Consider the following 17,338-nt stretch of genomic DNA (forward strand, 5'->3'; position numbering starts at 1 on the left):
GGTGGGACAGGACATACCCAGGGATAATGATTGCAGTGTCTGGGACATTGTCTGTCAGGTATGACTCCTTGAGTATGACTATGTCAGGCTGTTGCTTGACTAGTCTGTGGGACAGCTCTCCCAATTTTGGCACAAACCCCCAGATGTTAGTAAGGAGGACTTTGCAGGGTCGACAGGGCTGGTTTTGCCATTGTCGTTTCCGGTGCCTAGGTCGATGCCGGGTGGTCCGTCCAGTTTCATTCCTTTTTATTGACTTCGTAGCAGTTAGGTACAACTGAGTGGCTTGCTAGGCCATTTTAGAGGGCATGTAAGAATTAACCACATTTAGAATTAGAGTTAGAACATTACAGCGCAGTACAGGCCCTTCGGCCCTCGATGTTGCGCCGACCTGTGAAACCATCTGACCTACACTATTCCATTTTCATCCATATGTCTATCCAATGACCACTTAAATGCCCTTAAAGTTGGCGAATCTACGACTGCTGCAGGCAGGGCGTTCCACGCCCTTACTACTCTGAGTAAAGAAACTACCTCTCACATCTGTCCTATATCTATCACCCCTCAACTTGAAGCTATGTCCCCTCGTGTTTGCCATCACCATCCGAGGAAAAAGACGCTCACTATCCACCCTATCTAACCCTCTGATTATCTTATATGTCTCTATTAAGTCACCTCTCCTCCTCCTTCTCTCCAACGAAAACAACCTCAAGTCCCTCAGCCTTTCCTCGTAAGACCTTCCCTCCATACCAGGCAACATCCTAGTAAATCTCCTCTGCACCCTTTCCATAGCTTCCACATCCTTCCTATAATGCGGTGACCAGAACTGCACGCAATACTCCAGGTGCGGTCTCACCAGAGTTTTGTACAGCTGCAGCATAACCTCGTGGCTCCGAAACTCGATCCCCCTACTAATAAAAGCTAACACACCATATACCTTCTTAACAGCCCTATTAACCTGGGGAGCAACCTTCAGGGATTTATGCACCTGGACACCAAGATGTTCATCTACACTACCAAGAATCTTCCCATTAGCCCAGTACTCTGCATTCCTGTTACTCCTTCCAAAGTGAATCACCTCACACTTTTCCGCATTAAACTCCATTTGCCATCTCTCAGCCCAGCTCTGCAGCCTATCTATGTCCCCCTGTACCCTACAACATCCTTCGGCACTATCCACAACTCCACCGACCTTAGTGTCATCTGCAAATTTACTAACCCACCCTTCTACACCCTCTTCCAGGTCATTTATAAAAATGACAAACAGCAGTGGCCCCAAAACAGATCCTTGCGGTACACCACTAGTAACTAAATTACAGGATGAACATTTGCCATCAACCACCACCCTCTGTCTTCTTTCATTTTGCCAATTTCTGATCCAAAGCTCTAAATCACCTTCAACCCCATACTTCCGTATTTTCTGCAATAGCCTACCGTGGGGAACCTTATCAAACGCTTTACTGAAATCCATATACACCACATCCACTGCTTTACTCTCATCCACCTGTTTGGTCACCTTCTCGAAAAACTCAATAAGGTTTGTGAGGCACGACCTACCCGTCACAAAACCGTGCTGACTATCTCTAATGAACTTATTCTTTTCAAGATGATTATAAATCCTGTCTCTTATAACCTTTTCCAACATTTTACCCACAACCGAAGTAAGGCTCACAGGTCTATAATTACCAGGGCTGTCTCTACTCCCCTTCTTGAACAACGGGACAACATTTGCTATCCTCCAGTCTTCCGGCACTATTCCTGTCGACAATGACGACATAAAGATCAAGGACAAAGGCTCTGCAATCTCCTCCCCAGCTTCCCAGAGAATCCGAGGATAAATCCCATCTGGCCCAGGGGACTTATCTATTTTCACACTTTCCAAAATTGATAACACCTCCTCCTTGTGAACCTCAATCCCATCTAGCCTAGTAGCCTGAATCTCAGTATTCTCAACAACATTTTCTTTCTCTACTGTAAATACTGACGCAAAATATTCATTTAACACTTCCCCTATCTCCTCTGATTCCACACACAACTTCCCACTACTATCCTTGATTGGCCCTAATCTAACTCTAGTCATTCTTTTATTCCTGATATACCTATCGAAAGCCTTAGGGTTTTCCTGATCCTATCCACCAGTGACTTCTCGTGTCCTCTCCTTGCTCTTCTTAGCTCTCCCTTTGGATCCTTCCTGGCTAGCTTGTAGCTCTCAAGCGCCCTAACTGAGCCTTCACGTCTCATCCTAACATAAGCCTTCTTCTTCCTCTTGACAAGCGCTTCAACTTCTTTAGTAAACCACGGCTCCCTCGCTCGACAACTTCCTCCCTGCCTCACAGGTACATACTTATCAAGGACACACAGTAGCTGCTCCTTGAATAAGCTCCACATTTCGATTGTTCCCATCCCCTGCAGTTTCCTTCCCCATCCTACGCATCCTAAATCTTGCCTAATCGCATCATAATTTCCTTTCCCCCAGCTATAATTCTTGCCCTGCGGTATATACCTGTCCCTGCCCATCGCTAAGGTAAACCTAACCGAATTGTGATCACTATCACCAAAGTGCTCACCTACATCTAAATCTAACACCTGGCCGGGTTCATTTCCCAGTACCAAATCCAATGTGGCATCGCCCCTAGTTGGCCTGTCTACATACTGTGTCAGAAAACCCTCCTGCACACACTGGACCAAAACTGACCCGTCTAAAGTACTCGAACTATAGTATTTCCAGTCGATATTTGGAAAGTTAAAGTCCCCCATAACCACTACCCTGTTACTCTCGCCCCTGTCGAGAATCATCTTCGCTATCCTTTCCTCTACATCTCTGGAACTATTCGGAGGTCTATAAAAGACTCCCAACAGGTTGACCTCTCCTCTCCTGTTTCTAACCTCGGCCCATACTACCTCAGTAGACGAGTCCTCAAACGTCCTTTCTGTCGCTGTAATACTCTCCTTGATTAACAATGCCACACCCCCCCTCTTTTACCATCTTTTCTGTTCTTACTGAAACATCTAAATCCCGGAATCTGCAACATCCATTCCTGCCCCTGCTCTACCCATGTCTCCGAAATGGCCACTACATCGAGATCCCAGGTACCAACCCATGCTGCAAGCTCACCCACCTTATTCCGGATGCTCCTGGCGTTGAAGTCGACACACTTTAAACCAGGTTCTTGCTTGCCAGTGCCCTCTTGCGTCCTTGTAACCATATCCCTGACCTCACTACTCTCAACATCCTGTACACTGGCACTACAATTTAGGTTCCCATTCCCCTGCTGAATTAGTTTAAACCCCCCCGAAGAGCACTAGCAAATCTCCCCCCCAGGATATTGGTACCCCTCTGGTTCAGGTGAAGACCATCCTGTTTGTAGAGGTCCCACCTACCCCAGAAAGAGCCCCAATTATCCAGGAAACCAAAACCCTCCCTCCTGCACCATCCCTGCTGCCACGTGTTCAACTCCTCTCTCTCCCTATTCCTCGCTTCGCTATCACGTGGCACGGGCAACAACCCAGAGATAACAACTCTGTTTGTTCTCGCTCTAAGCTTCCACCCTAGCTCCCTGAATTTCTGTCTTAAATCCCCATCTCTCTTCCTACCTATGTCGTTGGTGCCTATGTGGACCACGACTTGGGGCTGCTCCCCCTCCCCCTTAAGGATCCCAAAAACACGATCCGAGACATCACGAACCCTGGCACCTGGGAGGCAACATACCAACCGTGAGTCTCTCTCGTTCCCACAGAACCTCCTATCTGTTCCCCTAACTATGGAGTCCCCAATGACTAATGTTCTGCTCCTCTTCCCCCTTCCCTTCTGAGCAACAGGGACAGACTCTGTGCCAGATACCTGTACCCCATTGCTTACCCCTGGTAAGTCGTCCCCCGCAACAGTATCCAAAACGGTATACCTGTTGTTGAGGGAAATGGCCACAGGGGATCCCTGCACTGCCTGCTGATTCCCTCTCCTCCCTCTGACGGTAACCCATCTACCTACTTCTTTTACCTGAGGTGTGACTACCTCCCCATAACTCTTCTCAATAACCTCCTCCGCCTCCCGAATGATCCGAAGTTCATCCAGCTCCAGCTCCAGTTCCCTAACGCGGTTCTCGAGGAGCTGGAGTTGGGTGCACTTCCCACAGATGCAGTCAGCAGGGACACTCTTGGCGACCCTTACCTCCCACATTCTGCAGGAGGAACATACAACTGCCTTAACCTCCATTCCCACTATTCCAAATTCCCAACAAATCTACTGAAAAACCAAAAACAAAAAGTCAAAACTTGTTAGGTTAGCAATCCAACGGACAGAACTTCTTAAATAAAAATAAAAAGCTTACCTTATCAACACACCAGAGTCCTTTTTTTTGGTTAGAGGAGGAGGGTGGGTGGGAGACACTACACATGTAGTGTCTCGGGTACAGCCACCACACAAATATATACTTTTTACTTACCCAGCAGTCCCCTGGTCCTCCGAAAACAAAAGGGAATTCACTTTTAAACTTACACAGAAATTGACTTCACAGCTGTAAGCCCGCTCACGCACCTCCGTTACTATCAAAGCTGCAGTCACCGAAACTAAAAAAGCTATTGCTGTGGGTCTGGAGTCACATGTAGGCCAGACGAGGTAAGGACAGCAGATTTACTTCCCTAAAGGACATTAGTGAACCAGATGGGTTTTTACAACAATCGACAACGGTTTCATGGCCATCATTAAGACTAGCTTTTAATTCCAGATTTATTAATCAAATTCAAATTCCACCTTCTGCTGTGGTGGGATTTGACCCCATGTCCCTCGAGCAATACCTTGGGTCTCTGGGTTACTAGTCCAGTGATAATGCCACCGCCTCCCTTTCTGTAATGAGGTGACCAGAACTGCACACAGTACTCAAGTTGTGGCCTAACCAATGAGTTCTACAGTTCCAGCATAACCTCGCTGCTCTTATATTCTATACCTTGGCTAACAAAGGAAAGGATTCCATATGCCTTCTTAACCATCTTATCGACCTGTCCTGCTACTGTCAGGGATCTATGGACATTCACTCCAAGGTCCTTTACTTCCTCTACATTTCACAGTATTTTCCCATTAATCGTGTATTCCTTTGCCTGTTTTGACCTCCCCAAATGCATCACCTCACACTTCTCCAAGTTGAATTCCATTTGCCACTTTTCTGCCCACCTGACCAGGCCATCAGTATCTTCCTGCAGCCTACAGCTATCCTCGCTATCTACCACAGGGCCAATCTTTGTGTCGTCCACAAACTTCTTGATCATGCCCCTACATTTACGTCCAAATCGTTAACGTATATCACAAGAAGCAGGGGACCGAGTACTGAACCCTGTGAGATGCCACTGGAAACAGCCCTCCAGTCGCTAAACCAGCCGTCAACAATTACCCTTTGTTTCCTGCCACTGAACCTATTTTGTATCCACCTTGTCGTAGTTCCCTTGATCCCATGGGATTTTTCTTTTAACCAGTCTTCCCATTTTGGGACCTTTTGTCAAAAGCCTTGCTAAAATCCATGTAGACCACATCAACTACACTACCCTCATCTATCTTCTTTGTTACCTCTTCAAAAAATTCAATCAAGTTGGTCAAACAAGATCTTCCCTTAACAAATCCATGCTGACTATCCTTGATTAACCTATAGTGAACTCGAAGAACCGTAACAACTCTTCAGATATTGCCTCAAACCTTTCCACTTTATTTTTCTTCTGCTCTTTTCTGTCTCTATTTGCATGTGTGTAGTATCGCGTATGCACGCTAGCATGGGGCACGGCGTGTATCCGTAGGCATTAACCGAATGAGAGTTAAGTTTAATAAATTTCAACTTTTCTTCTTTAAACCTACGAACGCTTGTTTGTGCTGGTTTCCTTGCCTTATAATTGGAAAACAGTGAACAAGGATTCAACAAGGGGGAGCTAAAAACACGGTGTGTTTAAAATTAAGTGGGAGTGGGAGAATGAGAAAAGGGAGCCATTCACATTGTCAGCTAGTGTGCATGCCAGGACGGGTAGCTGAGAAGATAATAGAGCAGGAATTAAGGAGAACTACAAAGTGGAAGGGCATCAGGGCTGGGGTGCAGGGAAGGTGGGGGGAGAGGTTGCTGTAAAGATGCTTATGAATCTGGAGACCTTTCATCAGAAGGTCATCAACATGAAATGTTAATTATGTTTTTCTCCGCTGATGCTGCCAGACCTGCTGAGTATTTCCAGCATTTTCTGTCTTTATTTAAGATTTTCAGCATCTGCAGTATTTTGCTTTTGTGGAAGTACCTTGAGTCTGATTATTACCTGTTAATTATTTTGCTTTATTATTCTGCGTTAGTAGATTTTTGTATTTAGTAGTACCTAGAATTGATTTGATGGGATTTTAGTATTTAGCTTTTTAAGAGGGACGTCTTAGTTTTATCATCTCTTTATTGGTTCATACTCCCAGATACATTTGGAATTATTTTTGTTTAGTTGCTTGCTTGGTCCTGTCATGCATTTTGCTCCTTATGCCACCATTATCCAGATTTCTTGACCTATGTAGGCTTTGTGTCAGCTGTAATTGGTTTCCTAGGTTTTTCTATTGTGCACTCAAAACTGTTTTTCTTTTGAATTTCTGCCCTTCTGAGTTTTTATTTGTCATTAAGTTGTCTACTTAATCTTGACATTTTCTCACTTTGTCATTTTTCTCCCCCTTTCATGAATCCTAGACTGAACTACAGTTCAGCAAGTGCCATATGCCTTCTGATGCCTCACCCAAATGCACATTCTTTGTATTTATAAACCTAGGCAGTGAGTGCTGGTAGGCTTTTCAGTTGTGGGGCTCATCACAGCTAAGCCTGTTTCTACCTAACCTGATACAGACATGCAGACTTTTTCAGCAGTGATCACTGGATAGCAAACAGCAGTGGGACTCTGTCTGAGTACCTCGCCTCTCCCCAGACCAAGGATGCTGAGGTCAATTGTAGAGCCCCTACGCCCAACCCAGCTGAGATCAGTGAACTCAGAACAGATCAGAAAGAAAAAAGAAAGACTTGCATTTATAAAGTACCTTTCATGACCACCCGATGTCCCAAAGCACTTTACAGCAAATTAAGTACTTTCGAAGTGTAATCACTGTTGTAATGTAGGAAACACAGCAGCCAATTTGGACACAGAAAGCTCCTACAATCAGCAATGTGATGATGACCAGATAACCTGTTTTTGTGATGCTGATTGAGGGATAAATACTAGCCAGAGCATTGGGGATAAACCCCGATCCTCTTCGAAGTAGTGCCATGGGATGAGATCGTTAATGTCCTCAATTTTTAACGTCTCAACCAAAAGGCGGCACCTCAGTGCAGCACTCCCACAGCAGTGCACTGGAATTGATTATTGTCTCAAGACCTGGACTGGGACTTGAACTCACAACCTTGTGACATAGAGGTGAGAGTGTGACCAACTGAACCTTGTCTGACATGTAATGACATCGAGCCAAACTTGGAATTTTCTAGTCTCTATGGCTCAGTCACATTGCTGCCATTTAAAAATAGCTACCATTTTTGACATTTTAATCCATTTGAAGTTTCATGAGTTTGAGATTATGTAGCTAAATATGGAATTTAATATTGTTTTTGCTAGTGATTGTGGATTATGTGAAAGTTGTCTTCTCTCATTTTGAATCATTTTCAGTGGCATTGGGCTATGTCCTATTTCCCATGCTTTTTTCTGTTAAATTGATAAGCTTTTGATGAGTGAGCATCTGTGCCAATAGGAGGTGTCAATATATGCACTATCTTTTATTGCAACAGGTTTATGGAACAAATTCAGTTGGATGCACTTCCCTCCTTTCCCCCTGCATCCCTTCCTCTCCCTCAGTACTTTTAGTGCTATTACATCCGTAATTTTGTAGCCTCCCCACATTTCACTGTTCAACATTCTTGAACATTGCTTTGGACTAAGAATGACAACAAGAGTTGGACTTGCTGTGTAGCCTGCCAAACAGGGCTGGAGTAATCCAAAACAAACCCTGAACATATTATAACATAAGGTGAAAAGCTGCAGCTGCATACTGACTGTACACTTTGAACTTCAGTGTAGTTAAATTGGGTTTGGAGAACAATTACACGGCATTAATAGTTACAAACATTTAACTAGAATGTGTGCAGTCTTTATAGATGGGTATTTTAATTGTGCACTTCAGCTTTTAAGAAGACACTGATACTATTATTTTGGGTCATTATTTGTAGTCCGCACCAAATTAGAAACTAGAGCAAGACTTGTATCGCTGTTTGAGAATGGGAACAAAGAAATGTTTTGTATAAAACAAAGTGTTGGAAATACTCAGCAGGTCAGGCAGCATCTGTGGAGAGAGAAGCAGAGTTAATGTTTCAGGTTGATGACTATTTATCATATTCTTTGTATGTTTCTCTAATTGAAATTGATAATACTGTATTTGTGGTTGGCTGTCGATATGGCCTTTTTTGATCTGGTCCAAAAGAGCTGCGTAGTTTGAAAACTGAAAAATCTTCAATACAGTAATCAAAGGGTTAAAGTGAAACTGACTGTTGTGGGAATGATTTTGGTGCTGTGATTGATCGAAGCCTTGATGAAGGAGGATGTTCATCAGTCCTCAACCAATAAAGATTCTTCTTAATATTCCCTTTTCCCCCCGCAGCCCTTATTCCCGCAGTGCGTGTATTAGCTGTAGGTAAAAAGGTTTATAACAGTGCTGCTGATGAAAGATGGGGGTGTGTTGCTGGTCAGAAGAGGGAGAGTTCATGCTGTTTGCAGTCTAGCAGGCTCCGTGAGGCACATGGCACTTTGTGCGGAACTAGTGAAGTAAAACAGCGAAGAATAGAAAGGGTCATTTGAGATGCAGGACGCATTTTCTGTTAAAGCTACGGAAACTTGGAGTGTCATTGATATGCAGATGAAGGTTTATTGATGAGAGGACTCCGTGCTGCAGTAGAGAGGTGCGCCAACCTCTACTTACATCTCTGGAATGTGCGGATGTTGTTCACATTGTTGACTCGTCAGAAGGCTGTGAAATTTATCATTCGCAATGGCTGCGAGCAGGTTAATGCAGGAGGTGAGGGGCTCAGTATTAGAGAGAAAAAAAGAACGAAACGATGAGAGCATGTTTTCCTTCTAAGCAAACCCTTTCCTTGAAACAAAAATTATCGAAAGAGAACCTTGGTTCAAAGAGGAAGGTACTGTTGTTGATGAAATTGGATTACACGTAACTGATTCAGATGTACATTTAAAAGCTGCCGGTAACATCAAATGCATTTATCTGTCATGTTTAAAGCTACGTTTCTATTTAAAACATTTGAGGGCCATGTTGCATTTTTACTTCAAAATAAATGCATAGCTTCATTGTTCTACTGGCAGTGAAGATAGATTGCCAATTGCAGGTTAGAAAGGAAATTGTTTATTGTGCACAATTGGTTTGTATTTTTGTTAGCACATTAGAGTTACTGAGTCACATATCTCCTTGATCTGAAAAATGCAATTTATTTTTATCTGTCAATATCTTTAGGAGGGGGAAGGAGCAGTAGTATCACAGTGTGTTTTCTGTTTGATATGTTATCGAATGTTTTGAACACATCATTCTACTAGGTCCTACTTGGCAGCTTGGAGTTATTCAATCACTAATTCTGATCAAATCAGCTACAGAATGCATTTATTTAATGTTTTGTGTTTTTAGTCCCAGGTTGGTGGTATCCACGTGATGAGTTGATCCTTCTCATCAATTATAGCAAAGAGTTTTGAATAATCTATCTCAAACAAAGGTATTCTGTGTAAATCTAGGGTAATGTTTTATAATTGTGATATTTTAATTAGAATTTTGCCTGCCCACCTCATGTGTTCTTTCCTGGTCAAAAAAGCAACAAGGCACTCTGCTGCAAGGGGGTACATTAACTGCTGTTATATTGAGTGAGATCAGCAATTCAGAGTATGGATTCACAAGTGCAAATTGATGTCTGCTGTTGCCACTGTGCCTGAAATCTACAGGGATCTAATGTCTTCACTACAATGTCTAGAAATACAAACATGAAACGCTGGAAATACACAGCATCAGGGAAGATCAAATGTAGGCTGATGGAGTGGAAGTCCTTCACCATAATTCCAAAGAGAAATCCAGTATAATCTGCAGCCCAGTGTATCCCCATGCACTGAAGCTCCAACAACCAAGGTGCCACATAATTAGATTTTTGTACCTGTGATCTGATCTCAGGTAAGCCTCTGTTGAGTGGTGCTGCTGAACAGAGGACCCGACGCCCCATATGGAAGGGGAAAAGAAGGTTAAAAAGGTTAACTGAGGGAAAATGTATTTGGGGAATGGGAAATACCATCTTTCCCTTCTGGTGAAAATGTTAATTTGATCAACTCCTTCCCCCCCGCCAATCCCCGTGTGCAAAGAGCTGCTCATTTCATTTGAGACTCTGGACAGAGTTGAAATTAGAGGACTGAAAAAAGGAAGATAGTTGTGGTCATTGGAGGCTAATCATCTCAGCCTCAGACATCGGTGCAGGAGTTCCTCGAGGCAGCGGCATGGGCCCAACTATCTTCAGCTATTCCATCAATGATCTTCCCTCCATCTTAATGTCAGAGATGGAACTGTTCTCCGATGATTACACTGTCCAGTGCCAGTTGCAACTCCTCAGATAATGAAGCAGTTCATGCCTGTATCCAACAAAAGCTGGACAACAACCAGGCTTTGGCTAATAAGTGGTAAGTAACATTCGTGCCACAAGTACCAAGCAATGACGATCTCTAACAGGAGGAAACAAAACCACCTCCCCATGGAATTTAATCACCAAATCCCCCACCATCAAAATCTTGGTGGACACCATTGACCAGAAACTCTGCTAGAACGATCACATAAAGGTTGTTGCTTCTGGACCAGGTCAGGAGCTGGGTATTCTTCAGCAAGTGGCTCACCTCCTGACCTTCCAAAACCTCTATCACCTACAAGGCACAAGTCAGAAGTATGATTGCAGCAACACTCAAGAAGCTCAAGGACAAAGCATTACGCTTGATAGGCACCACACCCAGTAGCCTAAACATCTATCACTGCGGTGCAGTGGCTACAGTGTTTGCTATCTACAAGATATGCTGCAGCAACTTGGCAGCACTTCACAAACATGCAAGCTTCACCAAGGAGCGTGACAAGTGCAGCAAGTGAGTGGGACCACCATAACCTCCACATTACACTCTCCAGTCTCTCAAATACTGACTTGGACAAAGAATCGCCACCATTCCTTCCTTGTCACTGGGTCAAACTCCTAGAACTCCCTCCCTTACAACATTGTGGGAGCATTTTCATTTGATGGATTGCAGTGGTTCACAAAGAAGGGTCATCACCAACTTCTTGGTAATTGGGGATGGAAAATAAATGACAGTTGCAAATGATGCCCACATCCCAAGAATGAATTTTAAAAAATCAGTCTTTATCTCTCTTTATTCCCCCCGTCTTTTTCCTTTCCTGTAGGGGTCGACTCCTGCTGAGGTAAGGTTCCTTGGTGTCAGTCATTGTCATAGATTAAATAACCATTCTTTGTGAGAGTCTGGACAGAGAATGTAGGTGGGCTGTTTGACCATGCAGCTGATGCAGCCCAGCCAGGTTTTGACTTATAATATTTTCCATCAGTGGTTGTTGGATGGCAGTTGAGGAGCAGGAAACTCAGATGATTTTTCTTTCTTCCACTTCAGGATGCTTAGACCAGTTGAAGCAACCCTGGCTAAGATGAGCAAATTCAATTGTTACCAGTTCTGAGGAAGTGGTAGTTAGCCTCTACATGTGTTAGGTATCTTGTGCAACTGAATCAATATGTAAATTCATGAATAAGAGGTCTGTACTTGTCCCCATGTACTCAGCAATTATTATAGACTGAATGGAGTTATGCGCGTTTGGTGCACTTAAAGTGCTGGTGCTGATAAATATGTGACTGTTTTGGACTGCACTACTGTAATGCTGAAAGGGCCTTCATTCTATATTCAAACAGATATTAAAGATATGAAGATATTAAAGCTGCTGCACAGAAGAGATGACCTTCTGGGAATGGCCTTACATTCTTTCCCTAATATACTCTCAAATTTGATCAAGAGCAAATGGTGGTTTTCCTGTAGAAACAAGTCATATGGTAGGAGGGGTGACCAAAAACCTGGTCAGAGGTGTGTGTTTTAAGGAGAAAAGGGGTTTGGGAAGCAGAAGGGTAGAGGGCAGAAGGGCGGCTCAGTGGTTAGCACTGCAGCCTCACAGCTTCAGGGACCCAGGTTCAATTCTGGGTACTGCCTGTGCGGAGTTTGCAAGTTCTCCCTGTGACCGCGTGGGTTTTCGCCGGGTGCTCCGGTTTCCTCCCACAGCCAAAGACTTGCAGCTTGATGGGTAAATTGGCCATTATAAATTGCCCCTAGTGTAGGTAGGTGGCAGGGAATATGGGATTACTGTAGGGTTAGGATAAATGGGTGGTTGTTGGTCGGCACAGACTCAATGGGCCGAAGGGCCTGTTTCAGTGCTGTATCTCTAAATAAATAAATATGAGAAATAGAGATTTGAAGGAGTTGATTTGTTGAGGATGGAGTTGAATCAGGAGAGTATTAGTAGTTGAGACTGGAAGTGGCAATGGTATGTGTAAGGGCTGAAGGGTGGAGACAGCAGTCCTTCTCATGTGAATGACTTGAAGGTTAGAAGCACAGCTCATGGTCAAACAGGGCACAGAATTGCCTGATATATTGGCTAGGGAGGTAGATGGAAGCAAAAGCAAAAGTACAGAACTAGTGAGAAAGACAGTGGTCTCTGTCTTCCCAATGTGTTTCGGTCATCCAAGATAGGATGTCGAACAAGCAGTCTGACAAGCTTGGAAACAAAAAGTTGAGAGGGTTGATTGAAAAGTAGAGCTGGATGTCATCAACATGCATGTGGAAGCTGATCCATGTCCATGTGTGATGCAATTAAGTATCCCAAGGCACTTCACATGGGAGAGAACAGATATAGAGCAGGAGATGACTGAAAGTGAGTCCAACATTAAGGGGAGGTTTAGGGGAATTAAAAAAAAGTAGGACCTAGACAGCTGAAAGATCTTCTCAGAAGAGGAGATGCAGGTTCAGACTCATCATTACAAGGTATGTACAGGAGGGTAGATTGTGGTGCATGTTCTGTATGAAGTCGGGAGATATGCGGCTATGGAGGACAAGGTCTGGGCAGCAGCTTTTGCATCACTGACCTGACTCTTAATTCATTCTGCAGCTCTTGCAACAATACATTGGATGCTGCTTTGCCTCAATAGAAAAGCAGTAGTATAATTTTAGCACACATGTTTGCAAACCTTCTACTAAGGTGGTCTAGTTGCTCTTAATAATGTCACCATAGCAAAACCTTCTTGGTTGGTGTGGAGATTTGAAGCTTGTAAAATTGATGAAGAATTGACAAATACATGATTAGTAAACAAGAGTTGATCTTTTTATGTATTTTGAAGTGAATTGCATTAATTGCTATGTCGTTTCCTCAGTAAGTGGGATTAGGCTGGGTAGCTTTTTTCTCTGGCTGGCACAGACACGATGGGTCCAGCAGCCTCTTTCTGTGCCGTAACCTTTCTATGATTCTACTGATGTGCTGTTTTATAATTCTTGTGTTCTAGGCACCCATTCCAAAGACTGTTTTGATTCCAGTGGCAATTCCTATTTCAAAGTCGACTGTTTCCCGATTCCGCAACAGTGTTGAGGGTCTTAACCAAGAGATTGAAAGAATTATTATCAAGGAGAGTGGGGACAAAGAGGAGCAGATGATGATTGTAAGTGTTTCTTTGTCTAGAGCTCCATCTGGTGGCAAGATGCTATAATAATTCAGACCAGGCTGCATTGGTATTTATTTAGTTTACTTACATGTACATATTATGTGATTACAACAACAGTCTTGATCAAAAGCTGTTCAGGAAAGCACAGGCCTTAGTATGAGTATGTAAATTGAATAACAGAGGTGGCATGTGAGTTTTTTCTGCGTGGGTGTATTTACTTTCTGTAAATATGACAAGATGAGAACTGAGATAAGTTTTGTCTATATCTGCCTGTTTCAGAGAATAACAGTACTGCAAAATTTCATCAAAATATTCTGATTTGTTTGGGCTACCGCCATTTTCCTCAGGTAAAACTGGCAGGAACAAGGTGGCTCCTGCTCGCTCACGTGTCAAGCCCTGGGCAGAACCCACTCAAGCGCGTACACAGCAGTTTGGAAACAGCAGGATCAGAAATCTGACTTTAATGGTCTAGTTTCCAGATACTGTACTAAAGTTACTGGCAGCAGCCACAAAACCAGATTCATTGCACAGTTTGTGAACAAAGTTACAGTTAAAGAATCAAATAATAACCTCTCAAGTTACATATATGTATTTTAGTAGTGTGGTGTCTGTTTTGAATAAAATTCCTTCAGACTGCTTAAAGGTTTAGAATTGATGCCAGTACAAGAATTCTAATTAATTGAGTGTCTTGCACATATTCCAGCAGTGAACCCGTTCACCATGGTCAAAAACATTCCTCAAAGACTTTGTTCAGTGGTCACCTTTGTCACCTTTCCCTTTTCACACTCTACATTTCCCCTTTCCCACCCTTGGGTAAACCTTCTACCCGGTAAGGGGTCCCTGCTACTATGAGTTGAATGTCATCATCTTGTTGAAAAAAATGTTTGCTTAAGTTGTCCTGTCCCATGTTAAGTGCTGCTGCTTATCACTCTCTCCTCGTTGATATCCTTGTTACACCATCCCCAACTATTTTTAAATCCTTATCATAATCTTTCTGCGCCATACTTTTGCCTCCTGCTCCAGTCCTGCTTCTCAGCTTGCATCCTTTCACTCTTTCAATTTTGCTCTACTATATAACCCGCCATCCCGTCCTCTGCTACACCATCAGTTGCAGAGCCTTGAGCCATCATTGTCCTGTGCTTTGCAGTTCTCTTCCTAAACTTGCAGTATGTCTACCCGTTTTAACAGCATCCGCAAAATCTACCTCTTCAACCAGTACTATGGTCACCTCAGCTAGCTCTTCTAAATTCTGCTTGGTGTCCATTTTCCTCTTCCTTATATGAAGCACCTTGACATGTTTTCCTACTTAAAGATGCTGTAAAAATGCAAGTTGTTTGTTTTCTTCCCCACTCATCATAAAATTACTCAATTTAAACTCTTACTTGACAAGATGTCTGAGTTTAACAACCATTAAATGTGCTTGTCTTGTCATAACAGCCACCAGAATGCAACAACTCCCAGTGTTAACTGTCAATTGCTCATAATGTCGTAGTGTGTGACTTTTGCCTCTTGTTCTCTGAGAACATCCTAGGTTTGATTCTGCCAAAGCCATGTAATGCAAGAAACTTTGCCACAGGGTTAGGCTGAGCTCTGTCGGTGAGTGAGTGTTATGAATATCACACCCAACTGGGATATCCCCAGTGGTTCAGCGTGATTCTAAGCAGTGGATAGCTAAGCCATGCAGACTGGAAACATTGAGGTTCAGCTCCTGGTCAGTGTTGAGCTAGTTTCAGTCGGGATAATGGGCTCCCAAGTAAGAGGGGAGGAAATCATTCAAAGCTTTCCTTCCTGATTATTTTCCGGCAAATGTTATGCTCAAAGTGTCACTGTGGGCCAAGTGCTGGAAAATGGGATTAGAATAGATCGAATAGAATAGAAAGATAGCTTCCACAGTGCGGACTACGACACCGATCACACCCTGGTGTGCAGCAAAGTTAAACTCAAACCAAAGAAGCAGCATCACTTCAAGCAGAAGGGCTGCCCACACATCAACACTAACAGAATTTCTTATCCACAGCTGTTACATAAGTTTCTAAATTCACTTGAAAAAGCCCTTCAAAACACTCCTACAGGGAATGCAGAGACCAAGTGGGCCCACATCAGAGACGCCATCTATGGCTCGGCAATGACCACCTTTGGCAAACGTGAGAAGCAGAATGCAGACTGGTTTCAATCTCACTTTGAAGAGCTGGAACGTGTCATAGCTGCTAAGTGCATTGCACTGTTGAACTACAAGAAAGCCCCCAGCAAGTTAACATCCGTAGCACTTAAAGTAGCCAGAAGCGCTGCACAAAGAACAGCCAGACACTGTGCAAATGACGACTGGCAACACCTGTGCAGTCGTATTCAGCTGGCCTCCGACACTGGAAACATCAGAGGAATGTATGATGGCATTACGAGAGCTTTTGGGCCAACCATCCAGAAGATCGTCCCCCCCTCAAGTCTAAATCAGGGGACACCATCACTGACCAACGCAAGCAAATGGACTGCTGGGTGGAGCACTACCTAGAACTGTACTCCAGGGAAAATGTCACTGATACTGCCCTCAATGCAGCCCAGTCTCTGCCAGTCATGGATGAGCTGGATGAACAGCCAACAAAATCGGAACTCAGTGATGTCATTGATTCTCTAGCCAGTGGAAAAGACCCTGTAAAGGACAACATTACCCCTGAAATAATCAAGAGTGCCAAGCCTGCTATACTCTCAGCACTCCATGAACTGCTTTGCCTGTGCTGGGATGAGGGAGCAGTACCACAGGACATGTGCGATGCCAATATCATTACCCTCTATAAGTACAAGGGTGACCGCGATGACTGCAACAACGACCGTGGAATCTGACTGCTCAGCATAGTGGGGAAAGTCTTCGCTCAAGTCGTTTTAAACAGGCTCCAGAAGCTGCCTGAGGGTGTCTACCCTGAGGCACAGTGTGCCTCTCGAGCAGAGAGATCCACCATTGACATGCTGTTCTCCCTTCGCCAGCTACAGGAGAAATGCAGCGAACAACAGATGCCCCTCTACGTTGCTTTCATAGATCTCACCAAAGCCTTTGACCTCATCAGCAGACGTGGTCTCTTCAGACTACTAGCAAAGATCGGATGTCCACCAAAGCTACTAAGTATCATCACCTCATTCCATAACAATATGAAAGGCACAATTCAGCATAGCGGTGCCTCATCAGACCCCTTTCCTCTCCTGAGTGGCGTGAAGCAGGACTGTGTTCTCACACCTACGCTGTTTGGGATCTTCTTCTCCCTGCTGCTCTCACATGCGTTCAAGTCTTCAGAAGAAGGAATTTTCCTCCACACAAGATCAGATGGCAGGTTGTTCAACCTTGCCCGTCTTAGAGCGAAGACCAAAGTACGGAAGGTCCTCATCAGGGAACTCCTCTTTGCTGACAATGCTGCATTAACATTCTACACAGAAGAATGTCTGCAGAGACTCATCGACAGGATTGTGGCTGCCTGCAACGAATTTGGCCTAACCATCAGCCTCAGGAAAACAAACATCATGGGACAGGACGTCAGAAATGCTCTATCCATCAATATCAGCAACCGTGCTCTGCAAGTGGTTCAAGAGTTCAC

At 43.9% G+C, this 17,338-nt stretch overlaps 1 protein-coding gene across 3 annotated transcripts in view; it reads left to right on the plus strand.

Annotated features, from left to right (window-relative positions):
- Nucleotides 1–17,338, plus strand: part of LOC137372328 (protein FAM117B-like) — a 308,596-nt gene that overhangs the window by 229,982 nt on the left and 61,276 nt on the right. For all 3 annotated transcript variants that reach the window (XM_068036179.1, XM_068036178.1, XM_068036177.1), the window contains one exon: nucleotides 13,602–13,754. In XM_068036179.1, coding sequence (XP_067892280.1) covers nucleotides 13,602–13,754 — 153 coding nt within the window. The remainder of the gene's footprint in view (nucleotides 1–13,601; nucleotides 13,755–17,338) is intronic.

Source organism: Heterodontus francisci, chromosome 7 (assembly GCF_036365525.1).
Source record: "Heterodontus francisci isolate sHetFra1 chromosome 7, sHetFra1.hap1, whole genome shotgun sequence".
NCBI lineage: Eukaryota > Metazoa > Chordata > Chondrichthyes > Heterodontiformes > Heterodontidae > Heterodontus > Heterodontus francisci.